Source organism: Terrapene carolina, unplaced genomic scaffold (genome assembly GCF_002925995.2).
Source record: "Terrapene carolina triunguis isolate 2854851 unplaced genomic scaffold, T_m_triunguis-2.0 Scaffold84, whole genome shotgun sequence".
Classification (NCBI taxonomy): domain Eukaryota; kingdom Metazoa; phylum Chordata; order Testudines; family Emydidae; genus Terrapene; species Terrapene triunguis.
The window spans coordinates 41,932,213-41,951,754 of NW_020664435.1; the positions used below are offsets into that span (position 1 = coordinate 41,932,213).

At 39.8% G+C, this 19,542-nt stretch overlaps 1 protein-coding gene across 2 annotated transcripts in view; it reads right to left on the reverse strand.

The window, feature by feature from the left end:
- The window catches only part of ARHGAP21 (Rho GTPase activating protein 21), an 85,124-nt gene that overhangs the window by 64,048 nt on the left and 1,534 nt on the right, over nt 1-19,542 (reverse strand). For both annotated transcript variants that reach the window (XM_029910962.1, XM_029910963.1), the window contains exons 2-3: nt 16,466-16,544; nt 8,949-9,003 (exon numbers count right to left, since the gene is read on the reverse strand). In XM_029910962.1, the coding sequence (XP_029766822.1) occupies nt 8,949-9,003; nt 16,466-16,544 (134 nt within the window). The remainder of the gene's footprint in view (nt 1-8,948; nt 9,004-16,465; nt 16,545-19,542) is intronic.

Consider the following 19,542-nt stretch of genomic DNA (forward strand, 5'->3'; position numbering starts at 1 on the left):
TATGGTAACCCTAATCTGGCTTCATTGCTGCTTTCAGGGAAGCGGATTTCTCCCCGTAGAGTTACATATCCTCTTCTGGTTTTTGCTAGGCCTCCTCTCCCCTACAATGCCCACAGAAGCACCTATATTTGGGCCTCTGGTTCTCCTCTTCTTCATCTGCCCAACAGAACAGCTCCTTTTTAGACACATGTAGCAGTTTGCAATATTTGTCATCTTTTTATAATTACATGTTTTTCATTGTTGTGACAGTCCAGTATAGACTTGTCCACTTATATAAAATTCAGTCAGACTTGTGCTCCTAATTCCTTTAGGTGCCACTGAAAATCCCACATATGGGCTATTTTTAAAAATGTATTAATTGTATTTAAGGAATGCATTGTTATAGTTTATTCCACCGACTTTTACTATATATTTTCTTTTCAACACTTTGCACAGCCTTCCTCTGGAGGCAATTAACTGTTAAAATAACTTAGCTCCAAAATTAAGTGGCCTGTATGGGAGAGCAACTTTAGACTGCTACTCTCTGTTACAGTATATTGTGTAAGAATGATTTACTGTGCTGCTTGTGAACAGGTACCTGAAGCCTATTGCAAGGAGGCAGAGCTGAGGTTGCAAGTGAAACCTCAACATTGTCACTTCCTGACTGTTTAGTGCTGAACCTTGCAGCCTTGCTATTCTCTATATGTACTTTTTTTTAAAAAAAAAAAAAATATAATTTCCTAGGATACTTTAGAAAACCCAAATACAGGAAAATGTTCCATATATAAAATTAAAAAATACAACCTAAAATTGAATCATCATATTTAATTAAAGAAGAGGCAACAGTATAATGAAGCTGTGGAACTATTTAGACAAAAAACACCAGAAACCCTATGCAACACACACTGAGGTCCACAGGAGGGATCTCTTCACTTGTATCCCATAGGAAGTTCATACGAGAACCCCTCTTCCACAAGCCTTATGAGAAGTGCCTCTTATACGTTAGATGTGAATAGGTGGTAGAACTTTTTATAAACCCTTAACTCATTCACTACACATTTACTACCTATTTTACACTACACAGATAATTTTTTGTTCATGCCTAAGTTAAAGTTTTTCCCTTTGCCTCCCGTTTTTTAATCAGAAAAAATACAGACCAATAGTACTAAGTGTACGGAATGATTTTTCAAAGGCTCACAGCTAAATCAAATTAAAAAAATAATGTTCTCTAGAACACTCAAAAGTTCTTTCCAATAAGGGCTATTTCTATGCTACGTTTTAGCTTTCTCCCCATGCAATTTTGATACTAGAGGGTTTTTTTTAAGTTACAAAAAATACTTGTTTATTTTCAAATAATGGGGCAATTCTTTTTTACTAAAAAGCAGATCAACCAGTTTTGCTCAAACATGCCAAAATAAATAGATTAGAACATCATGGGACCAATCTAGAAAATTACAGTCTGGAACAGTTAATAAATTTTAAGTGACTAAAAACAAGGATTAGAATGTGTTATACGCTCTCAGTTTTCTATTTAATGAACTGTACAGAACATAATTTACTAGGTTTCTCTTGCTTTAGCTATACCTTCTTTCCCATATCTAACCAAGGTTTATATTTTCCTGCTTTGTTTTCTATATCTTTCTTCTTTCCCTCTACCCCATAAAGTACATGCCCTTTTCTGTGTCTACATTACATGTTTTACTTCCTCCTCTAAGTTTTCAGTCTTTCCCAGTTCTTCCCCCAAAACAAAATACTCATACCTCTCCCTCACTTCTTTTCTAACAAACTCTGCCTCTCACCACCCTCCCACATACATTTTCATACCCAAATCTCCTAACTCCTACCCATCTCACTTCCCTCATTCATAAACCAGAAAGGTCTTCTAAAGCCAGAGGATTCTACCAGAAGACTAAAGATAGGTATTCCCCCTCAATCTTTCCTTCAGTTTTTAATTTTGATGCTGCCTGAAAAGAGCTACCAGCAACAGGCAAGGCTTTGGAAACTGTTTGCAGAATAAGGCAAACAAATTTCAGCAATTTTCATTCAGTTCACATTAGAACCATAGAGACTAGAAATCTTGCCCCTATTGAAATCAATGAGCTGATCAGGAATAATTTGACCCCAAAAAATATTTTTTTTTAATGCTAATTTGTCAAAACCAAATTTGTTCATGTGAAAGGGCTGTTTTTTGACAAATCTCATTTCAAAAACTTTAGGGAAAAAAGTTTTGAAATTGTAGAAAGGTCCCATCTCACCGTTTTGTTTTTTAAATAGATTTTTGGTTCAAAACAATTGTTTTTACATTTAAGCTTATAAAAAAGTCAAAATGAAAGAGAAATGTTTAAAAATTATCAAAACATTTTGACTGACAAACAAATTGTTTTGGGATTGTCCGTTTGTGAAAGTTTGAGATTTTGAATTCTGTCCCGAATGGAAAGTTTTAAATCTTGAAAATTTGTGTAGGTTTCTGTGATGAGGTTCACCCCACACTTGCCCTGAAGGGGTTAATGTAGAAGAGTGCTAATTAACCCAGCAGGCCACAGCTGAGGGAAATCAGGTGGCTAAGCAACTCAGTGAGGGAACCCAGTTGAGGAGGAACAAACTGGGCCAGATTTATGAAGCTAGGAAATTGGCAGCATAGGAGTCTGCTGGGAAACAGACGGCAGTCACTCCCTGTGAGAAGGGAGGAGTGTTTGGAGGCTGCAGAGGCAGCTAGCCTACAGTTACTCCCTAGGAGGAGAGAGTTGGGAAAGCTGGCAAACCCAGAGAGGGGGAGTGGCAGATGTTAAGGAAAGGGCTCAGGGAAAGGCACCAAGGTCTAGAAGGGAATGCTGCTGTCTAGAGGGTCCCTGAGACGGAACCCAGAGTTGAGGGTGGTCCCGGCCTCCCCTACTACCTGCTGAGGGAGTAGCACCATGAGACAGTGAAAGGGAAAACTGCCTAAGACTGCTGAGCAAAAACTTTGAAAGGCTATCCAAGGGGAAAATACATAGAGTGACCTGGCCAGAGGGCCAAGTCACAAAGAGGCTGTAGATCGTGGAGTGAGAGATGGAGAGGTGGTTTGCAATCAAGGGAAGGGGTGTCAGCTTCGCAAGCTATTCCTCAGAGTGACCAGGAGGCGGTGCCATCCTAGCGGTGAGTTGAGCACCCTGTCACAGACGGGGAAAAACTGTTTCCTGCTCACCCCATGTCAATGAAAGTTTTGCCATGGACTACACCAAGGCCAGGCTTTCACCCTTAATTCTCTTTTTAAATAAGGAAAGCGAAACATGCCACAGAAACTAACAACACTTGCTTTGGAAAACTTCCTAATTGCTACTGGTGAATGGATTATTCAAAGTCCTGTTTTCAGGAAATAAATTTAATGACAAAATCTACATTCACACACTACCATGGACATTTCTGAAGACTTAAAACCATGTTTATAAAATAGTATTCAAAGAACAGAAAAACAGTGACACATTATTCAAATACTTATCCCAGTAATCAGTCATCAGCACACTGATGAGACTGCCAAGCACCCTAATGTTTACCACCACCACCACTATTTTCAGAAAATTATTAATCCATTCTCTCTTTTTACAGCTAGACAATGAACCTTTTATCAACTTATCACCACTATCAATCATTAACTATGAAGCTTCCTACAAAATATACCTGTGTTTAATTACAAAAGTTTACAAGAGCTTCTGATGCAAGAAAACACTGCCACCTGAAGATCTGCATCATGGAATGTGTTAATTAATTACCACAGAGCAAAAAGTCAACTCAAGCCCTTTGTGCGCAGTAAGGAAAAATTTTGAGAATCTGTATTCAAACTCTGAGGTTGAACTTTACTTTTTATTTTAACCATAAAGGCTGATTTGCCACAATTTAAAGAAATAGGTTACTTAACATCAAATACAATTCTTAGACATCAGAAAGGCAATGCAGATTCTCAACTCTAAAAATCATTCAGAGATTGTCTCCCCATAGACAAAAGAAAGGAAGTTCCATTTTGTTCTGTTATTCTGAAGACTATGCTCTAATCTGCAGAGTGCATTGCTCTGGGAAGAGGGCAGGGCCGGTGCAACCTATTAGGCGACCTAGGCGGTCGCCTAGGGCACTAGCATTTGGGGGGCAGCATTTTCTTCGGCGGCGACCGAATCTTCGGCTGCCCTGGTCGTCGTCGACATTTAGGCGGAGGGAGCTGGGGCAGGGGGACGCAGGGAGGGCCGCCTGCAGCAAGTAAGGGGGGGGCGGCATACAGGGGAACTCCCTGTCCCAGCTCACCTCTGCTCCGCCTTCTCCCCTGAGCACGCCGCCCCGCTCTGCTTCTCTCCCTCCTAGGCTTGCGGCACCAAACACCTGATTGGCACCGCAAGCCTGGGAGGCAGGAGAAGTGGAGCAGCGACAGCGTGCTCAAGGAGGCGGCGGAGCAGAGGTGAGCTGAGGTGGGGAGCTGCCGCACGGCTCCCCAGGCGGGGGGGGCGCCGCCGGGTCGGGGGGGGGGGGGGAGCTGCCGCAGGGCTCGGGGAGGGGGTGGAGCAGAGGTGAGCTGGGGTGGGGAGCTGCCGCACAGCTCCCCGGGCGGGGGGGGAGCTGCCACGGGGGAGGCGCCTCAGGGTGGAGGGGACGGGGAGCTGCCGCAGGGCTCGGGGAAGGGGGAGGGCGCAAGGTGGAAGTTTCGCCTAGGGCGCAAAACATCCTTGCACTGGCCCTGGAAGAGGGGAGGAAGGTCCTTCACTGAACCTGGGAGCTGGGGGCAAAAGAACATCTCTATAACACACACAAAAGAAATCTCTAAATCGCTGATGTTATAGGAACCTAATTCAAAGAAGGATGAAGTTACATGAACGAAACTTCCTGAAATTAATAACTAATCATTTTATTACTAACCTTCATTCAAGAGATTGTTTCCCCCCCACACACACACACAAACATTTATATTAAAGTAAAAAAAAAATTGTTAGGTACAAAAAGACTAACCCATTTCTGGCATAGCACGATCAGTTTTTAGTATCTGCACCCCCTCAGAAATTCTGTCAACAAAGCTATAACATTATGTCCCACTGAAGTTTTCATTCAGATAAATGAAGGTCATAGGGAAATATTTACAATGATCTGATGTTTCTGATTGGTTAGCAAACTGCTCCAACTAGCAGTCTTTTTCAGCAGGCTAGTCTGGTGCTCACTGGTAGAACAACATGCTCAGCCTTGGAGTACTTGGAGCAACAGAAAAGGAAGCTTCTCTAGTAAGACCTCTGGTAAACGATGTGCAGTACTGATAGTCCTGGAGACCCAAGCCCTCTTTTATCCACCAAACAGATGTAACATGGTCAATGGAAGGATAGAACAATCAGACCATAAACATGCTTCAACCCTGGCATAGAAGGAACTGACTTTAGGGGCAAGAGGATATTTTAGACTCCATGGCCTAAGCTATTCTTGGCATCTCTGCTGAGGCCGCCAACATCCAGTGGTATAGGTTCAAACTATAACTCTCATGATGACAACCTGGGAGATCTACAAAGGCAATGCTGCATACCTTGAGTATCGGGGTTAGGGGTACAAGAAAAAGACAGACAGGGACCTAACATCTGAGCTGTGATGATGGATTTGAAAAAAGCCTCACTCTGTTCTCCTACCCTGGCACGACAGCTGGCCCAAGAGGTTTAGGAGATCACTGTAAAGACATGGGGAATAACAGGGATTTTTAGATAGTCGCACTGGGTTTCCAGAGAGAACTAAACTAAACAAAATGTCACAAGATTTTTTTCTAACTCAGAACACTAAATGGGGATGGGTTTTTATGTCACACAAAGAAATCTGTCCAAGAATCAAGGTAACTTCCTACATTATTATAATCTATATTACACTTGTTGCCAGTCGTGACCCTAGGCACCCCGTAATCACACCCTACATACTACTGCAATAATATCTGTACAAAATATGGCTTGGGAGGTATATGAAAGCTAACATGCTGGTTATTAATATTGTAAAGTGCATGTGTTAATGTTATATGAGAAGTTACGAATTCTCTCTGTATGATGTTGTTATAACATGTTTAAGACAAGACAGCCAAAGGAAAGTGGGTTTACCTCTATTTACATATTAACAGTAAACCAAGCTGTCAACCTAAACCAGTGGGGGTTATCCTGCTCCTGAACCTGAGAGACAGAGAATTAAGGTGGCTCCTGCACCCCAGAGACACACAGGAGACTGAATCCCCAGGAGACCTTCCTGACTTGTAAGACAAAAGCATTCCCTTTGGGAAAAGAAGAAACAGAGAGAGACTTCATCTTTATCCTTCACTTTAAGGAAATCAAATCGGTTGGTTGCTTTATCTCCTTGATGGGTCCCGGCCACCAAAAAAAATTGAAAGAAAATTGTGGGTAAAAGAAATCATCTTGAACAAAGACTGTCTTGCTAGGCTAAGTTTTATACTTTCAGATGCATATTTTTCACTTTTAATTGCTTGTAACCATCCTCTCTCTTTTTCACTTGGTACCACTTCTTAGTCCATGCTCTTTTGTTAATAAACTTGTTTTATTTCTACTATAAACCAATTCAGTTCTGTGTTTGAAGGGAAGGTCATATTTACCCCAGTTAAATTAATAAGCCGAGATGTACCAACTCATTAACAGAGCAGCAAACTTAATATCTTCTGTGAATGTACAGTGGTAGAGGTCGTGCATTGCAGAGAAATGTCTGAGGAGCTCAGGGGCTGGAGTTCTCCAATTGTTACCTGCTAGGAAAGATTTGCGCTGGGAAAGCATTGAGAAGTATGTTGGTGAGGAAGACAAACTGGTATGGCCAGGAGCTGATGCACAATCTAATCACCAGCAACTCTCACGCTTACTGAGGCAGAGAGGTAACAGTGGCTCACAGCTATGGGTATCCCCAGCAGCATGTTACACAAGTCTTTGTTAATCACAGACATTTATAATAACTGTATATATAACAAAAAGCTAACTGATAAATTGTTACAGAATACAGTGATCAGGGACATAGTTACTTGAGGCTTAATTTCTAACCAAGAAAAATGGACATTATCGTCTATGTATTAGCAGAACATTCAAATCTAGAGATTAAACAAACCCATAAAAAAATTTTTTTAAATTTACAAGACTCCTCTCCAATAGCAACAATGAAGTCAAATTTCATTACAGTAGCGCAGTGTGTGTTACACTAGTTAAAGATCTGTTATTTCAATTTTAAAACCCTTTGTTGTAAGATTTATATTATGCTATGAAGTGCCCTCTGGTTTGAAACTTAGCATTCAACATTTCAGTTTAGAGAAATCTTAATGTAACTTTATATTTGACAAACTTTGGAAAAAATTCATTTGTCCATTCTTACACTAGCAAATGTAAAATAAAATTAAATGAACAACATGAGTTATGGACAGTATTTAAGATTTAAGTGACCTTAAACAATTTTTTTTTTTAAAAGGAAGTTGAATTCTGTAGGATGCATCTGTGGTGTGAACCATCCATTCTTGTTATTTTGAGTGTCTCAGCCTGGCATCTATTCACAGATGTCCAGTTTTTGCCCTATGTTGAATTTAAATTAAAAGCTAAACTCTTCACTGCACCTCTACCCCATTTCCAACCTCTCTCTATCATTATGGACACCGCCACCATTCTCTGAGTCATTCAGGACATAACCTGGGCATCATATGCTCATTCGGGCCATTTTTAAATCTTGCCACTATTCTCACACAACATAATCCCGAAAATCCAGCCTTTTCTCTCAATCCACAAAGCCAAAACTCCCATTCATATCCATCATTTAACGTCTTCACTACTGAAGCTTCCTCTTTCCTGGCCTTGACTCCTGTAGCCTTACTCCCCCCTCAAGTCTATTCAAAACACTGCTACTAAAATGATCTTCTTGATTTGTTGCTCTAACCACATGAAGCACCCTTCAAATTTAAATTCACTTATTGTGTGATGCCTACAAAACCCCTGCTGCTGTCAATAGCTAACCAAGTTTTTTCTGACCTTTTGCCTTTTCCTACTGCCTAGCTATAGCCCCAATTAACACAAATGCCAATACAGGTAATTTACAAGGCTGTGCCAATTCTTCACCAGGCTCATTCGCATGTGTTTTACCCTCAGCTCTTGGGTGTTCAGACTGTAAGCCCTCTGGGACAAGGATCATTGCCTCTGTTTAACAGTCCCCAGCACAGTGGGGCCTCAATCTCAGTTTTGATCCATCATAAAAATATTTACAACAGTTTGAGTAAAAAGGTTTTGGAAAACTATTTGATTTAGAAAATAAGTTACTGTATATACAGTATTGTTTGGGGAAACTGTACAAGTTTGAGGAAAGATGCGCAGTACTGTACATACAGTAACATTTTCCAAACCATATAGTTCTCCATGTTCAAATTATATGCAACTGCTACTTTTTGTCATGGAAATTTTCACTGTTTTGTTTCAGGTGAAACTGCATCTTTTACACGGTGCAACATTATACTTCTCTTCAAATCTGGAAATACCTCTTACTTGGAATTGAATTCTGTATAGAGTGCAAGTAAGTTCTTCTGTGCAAAAAAATTTTCACAAAATCTAGCCATTTTCTTAAAATAGCCCTTTCTCAAGTTCTAACGTTAAGAAACCTACATTAAATCAAGTCAGACAACCATAAGTGTCAGAGTTGTGCTTTCTAAAATACCTCTTTAGAATAGCTTCAGTATTTTACTAATATCGTGGAAAATGTTATGAACGGAGGTATTTTTCTCGTGTCCTAAAAACTACTACCGGTGCTTTCACATGCTGAGATTTCAAAGATAAGCAGCAAGTAGAGTGGGAGTTAAGGAGTAACAGGAAAATAAATGTTGCGATTCCAACTACTTCCTAACAGCAAATGTTCAAAGATTTAAAGTATTCAGAAAGCAGCATACATCGTTCAAAAAATTTTCAGCAAATCAATGAGTTTTTTCAATAGTATATCTTATTTTCATTTTCAGAAACACAACATACCAGTTGAAGGATGTCTTCATCTTTAGGCATAACACTAAGTTCCAGTATGCAGTCACTGAAACACAATAGAATATATTACTCACAATTTTGAAAAAGGGGATTTTATGTTCAGTTAATATAAGGAGAATGACACTGGTTAAGATATGATCTGCTTGCTTCCCCCATGTCAGAACTAGTCAAGCACTCACCATTTAAAAGTTAAAAAATGCTGAGCCTTTCAAATAAGTCTCTTCACTAGAGATGAAATCATAATGGCAATCATAGCATGACCAATACATTCATTCTTTTTTTCCCTTTACATACTGAATTTTACTTACCAAGGTTCATTTGTATATGCAATATGTTAAACATAAGAGATGTTATACCATGCAGATTCAACATAATTAAATATTCCTGCTTCAATATTACACTACACAATGCAGTATCTTTAATAAAATAAACTTATCTTATTAAGGAAGTTGGAGCAAGGATGAATATATCTACACTGCAAAAAGAGATCCGCAGCAGCAAGTCTCAGAACCCAGGGCTACTGACTAGGGCTCACACTGCAGGGCAAAAAAAAGCAACGTGGACATTCGGGCTCGGGGTGGAGCCTGGGTTCCGAGAACCTGCCCCCGGCACATTTTAGAGATTGGGCTCCACCCTGAGTTAGAGTGTCTACATTGCTATTTTAGCACAAGCCCAAATCAGTGGACCTGAGCTCAGAAGCACTGCTGTGGTGTTTTGTTTTATTTTGCTGGGTAGAGGTACCCTAAGAGTCTCCATTGCATTTCCTGGTGTGCGCAGATCTTGATACAAATCCTTATCTTCGCATCAGAGAAGACACTCTACACTAAAACAATAGGCTGAATTGATTCCAAGTCAGTTTTACAGTGTATCTTGACTGTCTTATGCAAGGATATTAGAGCTGATCTACAACCTACCTTATAAAAAGAACAGGAGTACTTATGGCACCTTAGAGAGTAACAAATTTATTTGAGCATAAGCTTTCTCTAAGGTGCCACAAGTACTCCTGTTCTTTTTACGGATACAGACTAACACGGCTGCTACTCTGAAACCTACCTTATGTGACTTAACTATGGCTGATGAACATTTACTGGAAAAATTGCTGCTTACTGCATTGAAATGGAATGTCAACAAAAATTAAAAACAACAGGGCAACTTTAAAGGCATTAGAAATAAATGCCATGCACCTTCTTTTGGAAAATGGAGAAACCCAAGATTTCACCATTTTCAAAAGAAAACAAAAATGTCCTTGCAGAGAGCAAGAATGACTCTCTCTCTCTCTCTCTCTCTGGGACTTTCAGATCCAGAGCACAGACGATCCAGTTTGTTCAAGTTTCAACAAAAGGTCAGAACTCAGTTTAATAAAACTTATTTTCCCACAAAAGAAAAGCCTCATTCTTGAAGGCATAGCATATGCTTAGTTATTCTTTACATATGAAAGATGCTTCTGTTCTGTAGTTCATTTATCCATTTGCTACTAACTACAGACAAAAAGGTAGGATTTCAAAATAGGATAATGTGGGAAATTAGATTTCAAAAAGCTTTTTTCCTATAATATTCATTTGAAAATGTACAGTACACTAAGCCAAATGGTACAGTTTCTTTAACTTTTAAAACCAATTTTATCATTACAGAAGCAGATTGATATAAACTGAAAGAAACAGTGTGTAAACAACCATAAAAATAAGCCTTCCAAGTCTTTTTAGAACACAAGTTTAGCAGGTACATGACTATTGACACATTAAAACAAAAATTTACTGCTTATATTATCAGATAAAATGGGAAATTTTGTTGTAAAGTTATAAGCTAATCTTTAAAAACAACAGTGTTAACAATACTCTGTTGTATTGTTTGAAGATGACCCCCCCTCCCCCACCAACTCTAAAGTAACAGTTGGAAAAGGAGGAAGGGAGAGAGGTAACTGTAGTTTTACATTATTGCTCCTGAAAAAAAGAGACTTCAGTACTGGAACTGACCTTAGGACTCATGCAGAGCCCCATGAGGCAAATTATGCAAGGGTTCACACCTATGCAAGGGTTCATCTATGCAGATCCAACTTCAACATCAGGACCTTAGACTCTATATCAGAAAGCCACATAGCTGATAATGCAAAGTTCCCATTCATAGATTCATAGATTCTAGGACTGGAAGGGACCTCTAAGAGGTCATCGAGTCCATTCCCCTGCCCTCATGGCAGGATCAAATACTGTCTAGACCATCCCTGATAGACATTTATCTAACCTACTCTTAAATATCTCCAGGGATGGAGATTCCACAACCTCCTTAGGCAATTTATTCCAGTGTTTAACCACCCTGACAGTTAGGAACTTTTTCCTAATGTCCAACCTAAACCTCCCTTGCTGCAGTTTAAGCCCATTGCTTCTTGTTCTATCCTTAGAGACTAAGGTGAACAAGTTTTCTCCCTCCTCCTTACGACACCCTTTTAGATACCTGAAAACTGCTATCATGTCCCCTCTCAGTCTTCTCTTTTTCAAACTAAACAAACACAATTCTTTCATGTAGCTCCTATAGAGGATAGGGGGGCTTTTTACATATAGCAGAATATCAACCACTCTCCTACTCTCACCAAGCAATATTTCATGCTTGTTTATCTGCACTGTGTAAACGGATTTTTCTTCTATTCAAATAAAATTTAAAAGACTAATTTCCAATGAGTCACCAAAAGAAATCCAACATTTGTAAACTAAAATGTCACTGAAGAGGCTTCACTCAAAATAGTTGATCTAAACGGGATTGCTAATTTATAGGAACCTTGTGGCAGAGGGGTTTGAGACCTCCCAATGTTCATAATTTGTAAAATATACCTGTAAGTCTCAAAATATTCACTCCAAGTGTCAAGATATTAAGGAAATCTTAAACTGTTTTCTTCATTTTCTTAACACTCATGAAAGTGTATGCAAGGTTATCACTTATATAATGCTGATCGGAATCATCACACACAAAGGAAGTGACAGTTTGAACAAAATATTAGGTACAGCATTATTAATTCTTAGAGATGTCTATGGAAAGCACTGATCAAGCAAATATGACATAGAAATGAGGTTATTTGCTGTTCTTAGTCAAACTCAGCATCAGAAGAGGTATCAAAATGAAAGCACTAAGACACAGAATCTAGACCAGCGTGAAGACCCACATTTTATGGGCTTTTTTTTTTTTTGGTGGCTAATGTTAATCTTGTGTATAGTTCTGAAGGTTTTAGCAATACATTTATGTTATGAAAAATTAAGACGGAAACAGAATGCAAGGATGGGTTGTAAAAATCCATATTCAATGTTCAAGTATCAGAGGGGTAGACGTGTTAGTCTGTATCCACAAACAACGAGGAGTCTGGTGGCACCTTAAAGACTAATGGACTCGCTGCATCCGAGAGTGCTAAAGGAGTTGGCGGATGTGATTGCGGAGCCATTGGCCATCATCTCTGAAAACTCATGGCGATCGGGGGAGGTCCCGGATGACTGGAAAAAGGCTAATGTAGTGCCCATCTTTAAAAAAGGGAAGAAGGAGGATCCGGGGAACTACAGGCCAGTCAGCCTCACCTCAGTCCCTGGAAAAATCATGGAGCAGGTCCTCAAGGAATCAATTATGAAACACTTAGAGGGGAGGAAAGTGATCAGGAACAGTCAGCATGGATTCACCAAGGGGAAGTCATGCCTGACTAACCTAATTGCCTTCTATGAGGAGATAACTGGCTCTGTGGATGAGGGGAAAGCAGTGGATGTGTTATTCCTTGACTTTAGCAAAACTTTTGATACGGTCTCCCACAGTATTCTTGCCGCCAAGTTAAAGAAGTATGGATTGGATAAACTGGGAGGCGTGGTAGATACGCTGGAGGGTAGGGATCAGATACAGAGGGACCTAGACAAATTAGAGGATTGGGCCAAAAGAAACCTGATGAGGTGCAACAAGGACAAGTGCAGAGTCCTGCACTTAGGATGGAAGAATCCTATGCACTGCTACAGACTAGGGACCGAATGGCTAGGTAGCAGTTCTGCAGAAAAGGACCTAGGGGTCACAGTGGATGAGAAGCTGGATATGAGTCAACAGTGTGCTCTTGTTGCCAAGAAGGCTAATGGCATTTTGGGCTGTATAAGTAGGGGCATTGCCAGCAGATCGAGGGACGTGATCGTTCCCCTTTATGCGACATTGGTGAGGCCTCATCTGGAGTACTGTGTCCAGTTTTGGGCCCCACACTACAAGAAGGATGTGGAAATATTGGAAAGAGTCCAGCGGAGGGCAACAAAAATGATTAGGGGTCTGGAGCACATGACTTATGAGGAGAGGCTGAGGGAACTGGGATTGTTTAGTCTCCAGAAGAGAAGAATGAGGGGGGGATTTGATAGCTGCTTTCAACTACCTGAGGGGGGGTTCCAAAGAGGATGGAGCTCGGCTGTTCTCAGTGGTGGCAGATGACAGAACAAGGAGCAATGGTCTCAAGTTGCAGTGGGGGAGGTCTAGGTTGGATATTAGGAAACACTATTTCACTAGGAGGGTGGTGAAGCACTGGAATGCTTTACCTAGGGAGGTGGTGGAATCTCCTTCCTTGGAGGTTTTTAAGGCCCGGCTTGACAAAGCCCTGGCTGGGATGATTTAGTTGGGAATTGGTCCTCCTTTGAGCAGGGGGTTGGACTAGATGACCTCCTGAGGTCCCTTCCAACCCTGATATTCTATGATTCTATGATTTATTTGGGCATAGGCTTTTGTGGGTAAAAAACCCAATTCTTCAGATGCATGGAGTGAAAATTACAGATATAGGAATAAATAGATATTGGCGCATGAAGAGAAGGGAGTTACCTTACAAGTGAAGAACCAATGTTGTGGCTCTTCCAACCCCCAAATGACTTTCTAAAAAATCATTACTGTGAATCAGCATACTGATCTCCTGTTTCTTGGTCTATTTTCAACGTAACTAGTAAAATAATGTCTCTCTCTTACAGGTTTTTTCATTAGTGCCCATCACATCTCTAAGTTGCTTGTATGCAAGTGAATAAAGATACAATTTTGGTGGGCCAATCTAATAGGTTGGCAAATACTGGTAAATGGCGCAAGACCTAAATTCAAGAGCAATCTCAGGACTTGTGTCATTTGGAACAATTCACTCTGGGAATTCTGCAGAACTATTCTCTCATCCTCCAGAAAGAATATATAGTACACCTCTACCTCGATATAACGCGACCCGATATAACATGAATTCAGTTATAACGCGGTAAAGCAGCGCTCCGGGTGGGCGGGATTGCGCGCTCCGGCAGATCAAAGCAAGTTCAATATAACACGGTTTCACCTATAACACGGTAAGATTTTTGGCTCCCGAGGACAGCATTATATCGGGGTAGACGTGTATAAATCAAACTTTACCATCTCTTACCAGAGGCTGAGAGAGAAGGCTGCATGTCCTCGAAACCATTAGATGAATGCAGTTGACTTCTCCAAGTCAAAAGGTATGTGGATTAAACCAACTGAAGTCAATGGGGAACCTTTCCACTGACATCAACAAGCATTAGTTTGGACCCTATATTAAGGAAAAGCCACACTACTGAAGTCCATAGCATTAAGTAATGAGGACAGGCATCTACATTGCAAAACTCAGTTTACATCTTTTCTGGAAATAACAATGAGGTATTATGAGAAATTGAGGTGCCACAAGAAGGGGTGCTGGAATAATTTGATAATTTAAAAAGCAATAAGCCACCAGACCCAGATTGTATACATCCGAGACTTGTATACATCCTAAAACGAGGAGTTTAAATATGAAGTGGCTGAGCTGGTACCAAAATATGCTGTGTCTCATTAAAAACAGCTGATATGCCATAAAATAGCATATTATTTATATTTAAAAATATTTCTAAGGGTGATTGGGGGAATTACAAACCAGTAAGCCTTCCATTTATATCTGCTAAATTGGGTTGAAATTATAATTAAAATCAGGGTATTGACATATCTGGAAAATCATGCTATGCTAGGGTATAACCAACACAGTTTCGGGGGGGGGGGGGGGAACTACCCCCCCAAAATAAGAAAAAAAATTTTCCCCAACGTCAGTAAAGTAGTAAATGAAGGAGAACTGGAGGACATAATTTAATTTTCAAAAGGTCTATGACCAAGTCCCTCGCAAGAAGCTACTAAAGAAACTAAGCAGTCACTGCTGTGAAGCAAAGTACTGCCTTGTATCAAAAAACTAGCTAAGAGACAGGAAACAAAGAACAGAAATAAATGGTTGGTTTTCATCATGGCAAAAAGGTAACAATGTGTTGTTTCAAGTTTTTTTAATAATAATCTAGAAAGTAGAGTGAGCAGCAAGGTTGCAAAATTTAAAGATGACAGTTATTTAGGTTAGCCTAGTGCAGAGAAGACTGAGTAACTTTAGAGGAACCTAACCAAACTACATGAATCGACAATACAATAGAAAACTAAGTTCAATGTTAATAAATGCCAAGTAAAGCACACAGGAGGGAAAAATCTCAATTATACATCTCATATGGCTCTAAATTAACTATCAACTCAAGAAAGGTATAGCATATCTGGAATCCTGTTTGCAGAATACTGGTCATTCCATCTAAAGAAGATATTGCAAAATTAGAAGGGAAGAGTTACTAGAATGAATAAAGGCATGGGAAAAACTCTCAACAAAGAGTCTGAAAAGACTAGGACTGTTTACTTTACAGGGGAAACAAATAAGAGGAGACATGGAAAAATATATAAAATAACGAATGGAATAGAATAGGTAGATCAGGCGCTTCCTTTCTCGCTGTCTGATAACACAAGAACAAGAGGACATTCAATGAAAATAAAAGGTGGCACTTTCAATACTGATAAATGAAATCCTTTTTCCAAAACTGCTAGACTGTGGAACTCATTGCCACAGAATGTAATTGAGGCCAAGAATTTAATAAGATTCAAAAAAAGGATTAGAGACACAAGGTGGGTGAGGTAGTATCTTTTATTTGACCAGCTTCTGTTGGCGAGAGATAAGCTTTTGAGCTTACACAGAGCTATTCTTCAGACTGAAGATACTACCTCACCCACCATGTCTCTCTAGTATCCTGGGACCAACATAGCTACCACAGCACTGTATACAATAATATCCAGAGTTATAACAGTTAATCCTAACAAAAATTTTGAAGGGCTATAAAACCTCATGCTTCATTTTTTAAAATCAATCTCCAAGTATTAGAGATTAGAATGAGACTTTCATGGAGGGGAAGATTATTACACTATTATTCCTTTATTATACTTCTGAAGCATCTGGTGTAGGCCACTGTGAAAGACAAATACTAGCTTAGATGGACCATGGTCTGATCCAGTACACCAATTCCTATGAGTACAATACTGTTTGTGGAGGCAGGAGGGATTTATTTTTTATGTATACATACACACAAACTTGCACGCACACACAGTGGTTGACACACTTTTGCAGAATCATGCAATAGTCATCCCTCACTAGCACCAATGTATTAAGTTGGCACTCAAAATTGACTAATTTACAAATATCTTACCTGTTCTGAATTAAAGCAATTACTTGGGAATATGTCTTCCCAATAACACTCTCTCCATTAACTTTTACAATTCTGTCACCTATGGGAAAAAAATAAATAAAAAGTTAAACATACAGCATATTTGTTTCTATTCCAGGTCTCTGGATTCTTCTCTATTCATTTTAAAAGGAAGTTTCAGTACTTCACAATCAGGATCACTAACATAATGAATTTAAGTTTAGCTTGCTTTAAAAACAAACTACAAGCATATTCTTTGCTGCTTAAAAAGTTTTCTTTATGTGTAGATAGTGTATATAAAAAACAAAAATTAAAATTTTCCTGCCAAATATTCAGATGTGGTACTTAATTCTATGCTCCCAAATTACATCCCTTCAACAACTCATTTGCTCACACAAATGCTCTTTTGAATACACAAGCAGGCATAAACAATAAAGGAGGCTAGTTTAAAAATTTGGCCTCCAAAACAACTTTTGAGGGATACTTCTCGATATTGAAATATGTTTAAAAAATTATTTACAAGTAAGCTTTTGTTTAGAAACTTAAAAAAAAAAAAAAAGAGGAAATTTTGGATTCAGAACACCTCCAGCAGTAGCACCTGTCCTTTCAACAGGCACTGCAATTTTCTTTTGTTCTAGAATATAGCAGTGACAGCAATAAGGAGAGAATGTTTCTAAAACTGCTCCAATTCCTTCTTTTCCTTAAAATGCTAGTGTCACTTACATGATACTTTCAGCTTTTTGATGTCCAAACTATCTATCCACATGGTGCAGTGGTCTAATTCTGTGCCACCTAGACCAAATTTAGAATTGAACTGCAGTTTCTCTGAGCTTTTCCAGGTAGTTTTGTTGGGTCCTACGGATTATAATCTTCTCTCACTCTTCAACCACAGATAGATGGCAACTTAACATAAAGGAAACATGAGAGATCTGTGTACTGTGGGCTCCTTTTCAGTTTTGAAACAGAAACTAACCTCTTCACTATCACAACAGAGCTAAAAGAGGCTGTACCCCTTACATGATATAGGAATTATAAAGTAATCATGTGCACATCCTGGGCTTCTCTCAAAAAACCAAACAAACAAATAGAAAATGTTTAAGGAAGGACAACAACTTTTAAGAAGCTTTGAAACAGGAGCAAAGAAGGCTTGAACTCTTCTAATAACGTAGAGAGGAAGAACTCTTATTTTTCTTAGATAGAATCTTCCCTATATGAATACCCTGTAGCAGAAGTTAACCAATTACAGATATATACTGGAGACTCTTTGGAATGCATGACTTCTGAAGACTCTTGAGTGATCACCTCTTCTGCTTGCTGGCATCTTGCTGAGGACAAAGTTCTGCATGAAGATCTAACCCAGCTGAGTTCCAGAAATGGACCTAATGGTTCCTTTTTTTTTTTAACTGGTTTAGACTGTACATATGATTTTCAACACATGATTAACAAAGGATTACATATTGGAGGTTTACAAATGTAAAACTTTGTGAACAGTGCATTTGGGTCCTTGTTTCAGCTGATTGTTTTGCTGAACTGGTATTGCTGGCTAAAGTAGTTTCCCAAAGGTGAGCAAGAACAAGAAGCAATACTACATAAGATAATTTGATGCCAAACATCCTCTCTGCTGGTAATCCACATGACTGATGAGTAATCTTGGCTAGTGGAAGGCCAAACTCCAGATAAGTAGGTAGATCATTGTGAATTCCCTACCTAATTCCACTGAGGTGTTGGATTTTTCTGAAGCCACAGTTTAGTCTGGAATGCTTGAATCATTCTCAAGCTACAAAAAAAAAAAAAAAATTTACAGATAAAAATTGTCATTATTTTGGCCAAGAACTACATACTTAGGGGTTTTAAATCCTGTTCTAAGAAGTTTAGCCATATTCAGCGGCGGCTCCAGGCACCAGCGCTCCAAGCGCGTGCCAGGGGCGGCAAGCCGTGGGGGGCGCCCTGACGGTTGCTGCGAGGGCGGAAGTCAGGCTGCCTTCGGCGGCTTGCCTGCGGGAGGTCCGCCAGTTCCGCAGATTTGGTGGCAATTCGGTGGCGGGTACGCCGAAGCCGCGGGACCGGCGGACCTCCCGCAGGCAAGCCGCCGAAGGCAGCCTGCCTGCCGTGCTTGGGGCGGCAAAAAAGCTAGAGCCGCCCTTGTCCATATTGCAGGGCTTCTTCTAAATACCATCAGATCCTTCCCTTTGGCACTGACAATAGGAACTGATTTTTTTTAAATCATAGCTTCAAATCTTGCCCACTTATTTGGTACTTCTTGTTTTCACATAGGAATATTGAGTAATGATGAACATTCTTAGATTGCCTCATATCACCAGTCTTCCTGTGGAATTTTTATCTCCAGCCTGCTCTCCCCATATTTTCAAATCAGCTCTCAGGCTGGGAACCAGCAGAAGTGATTTGGGTCAGCTTGGAGCAAGTGTCCAATGACTCAAAAAAGGAATTGCCTGGAAGCTTAAGTGGCACTCATGACAGAATCAGCCTCAGGAACGGAGTGATTGAAGGAAGATTATAAGGTGGAAGAGGCTTTGCTCTGTCGTAGGTAGACAGAAGGAGAGAATGTGCTTATTGTGGGAAGAAGCAGGTAAAAGTTGTTGTTACAGTCATCCAATGATTAAATCCACCTCTATACTTTTTGGCAACATTTTGAATCAATCTGAACACACTGGTACCAATTCTCTCCTGCCTTGTATGTTGTGGAGTCATTTACATTTGTGCTGAGTGAGTGCAAAACATTGTTCTGATAGCATCTTATACCCACTTTGCATAGGTGTACATAAGGGGCAAAGCATGGGAGAATCAGGCCCATTACAGTTACAGATATCGTAATTGCTTTCTACTATGTTTGGGATTCTCAGATGTGATCTCGGAGGTAAAACGCTTTGAGAGTCAAACATGGGAACTATGGACCTGCTCAGCAACAACCCAATTAGACTTATGAATACAAAATTACATAAAACTATGAAAAATGTTTAAACTAAACCATTCTGCAGTTAGGATATCCTTTCATTCAATTTTACAAGATTGTCACAAGTCTCTATATTACAGCAAGCCACATTTAGTTTTTCCAGGCAACT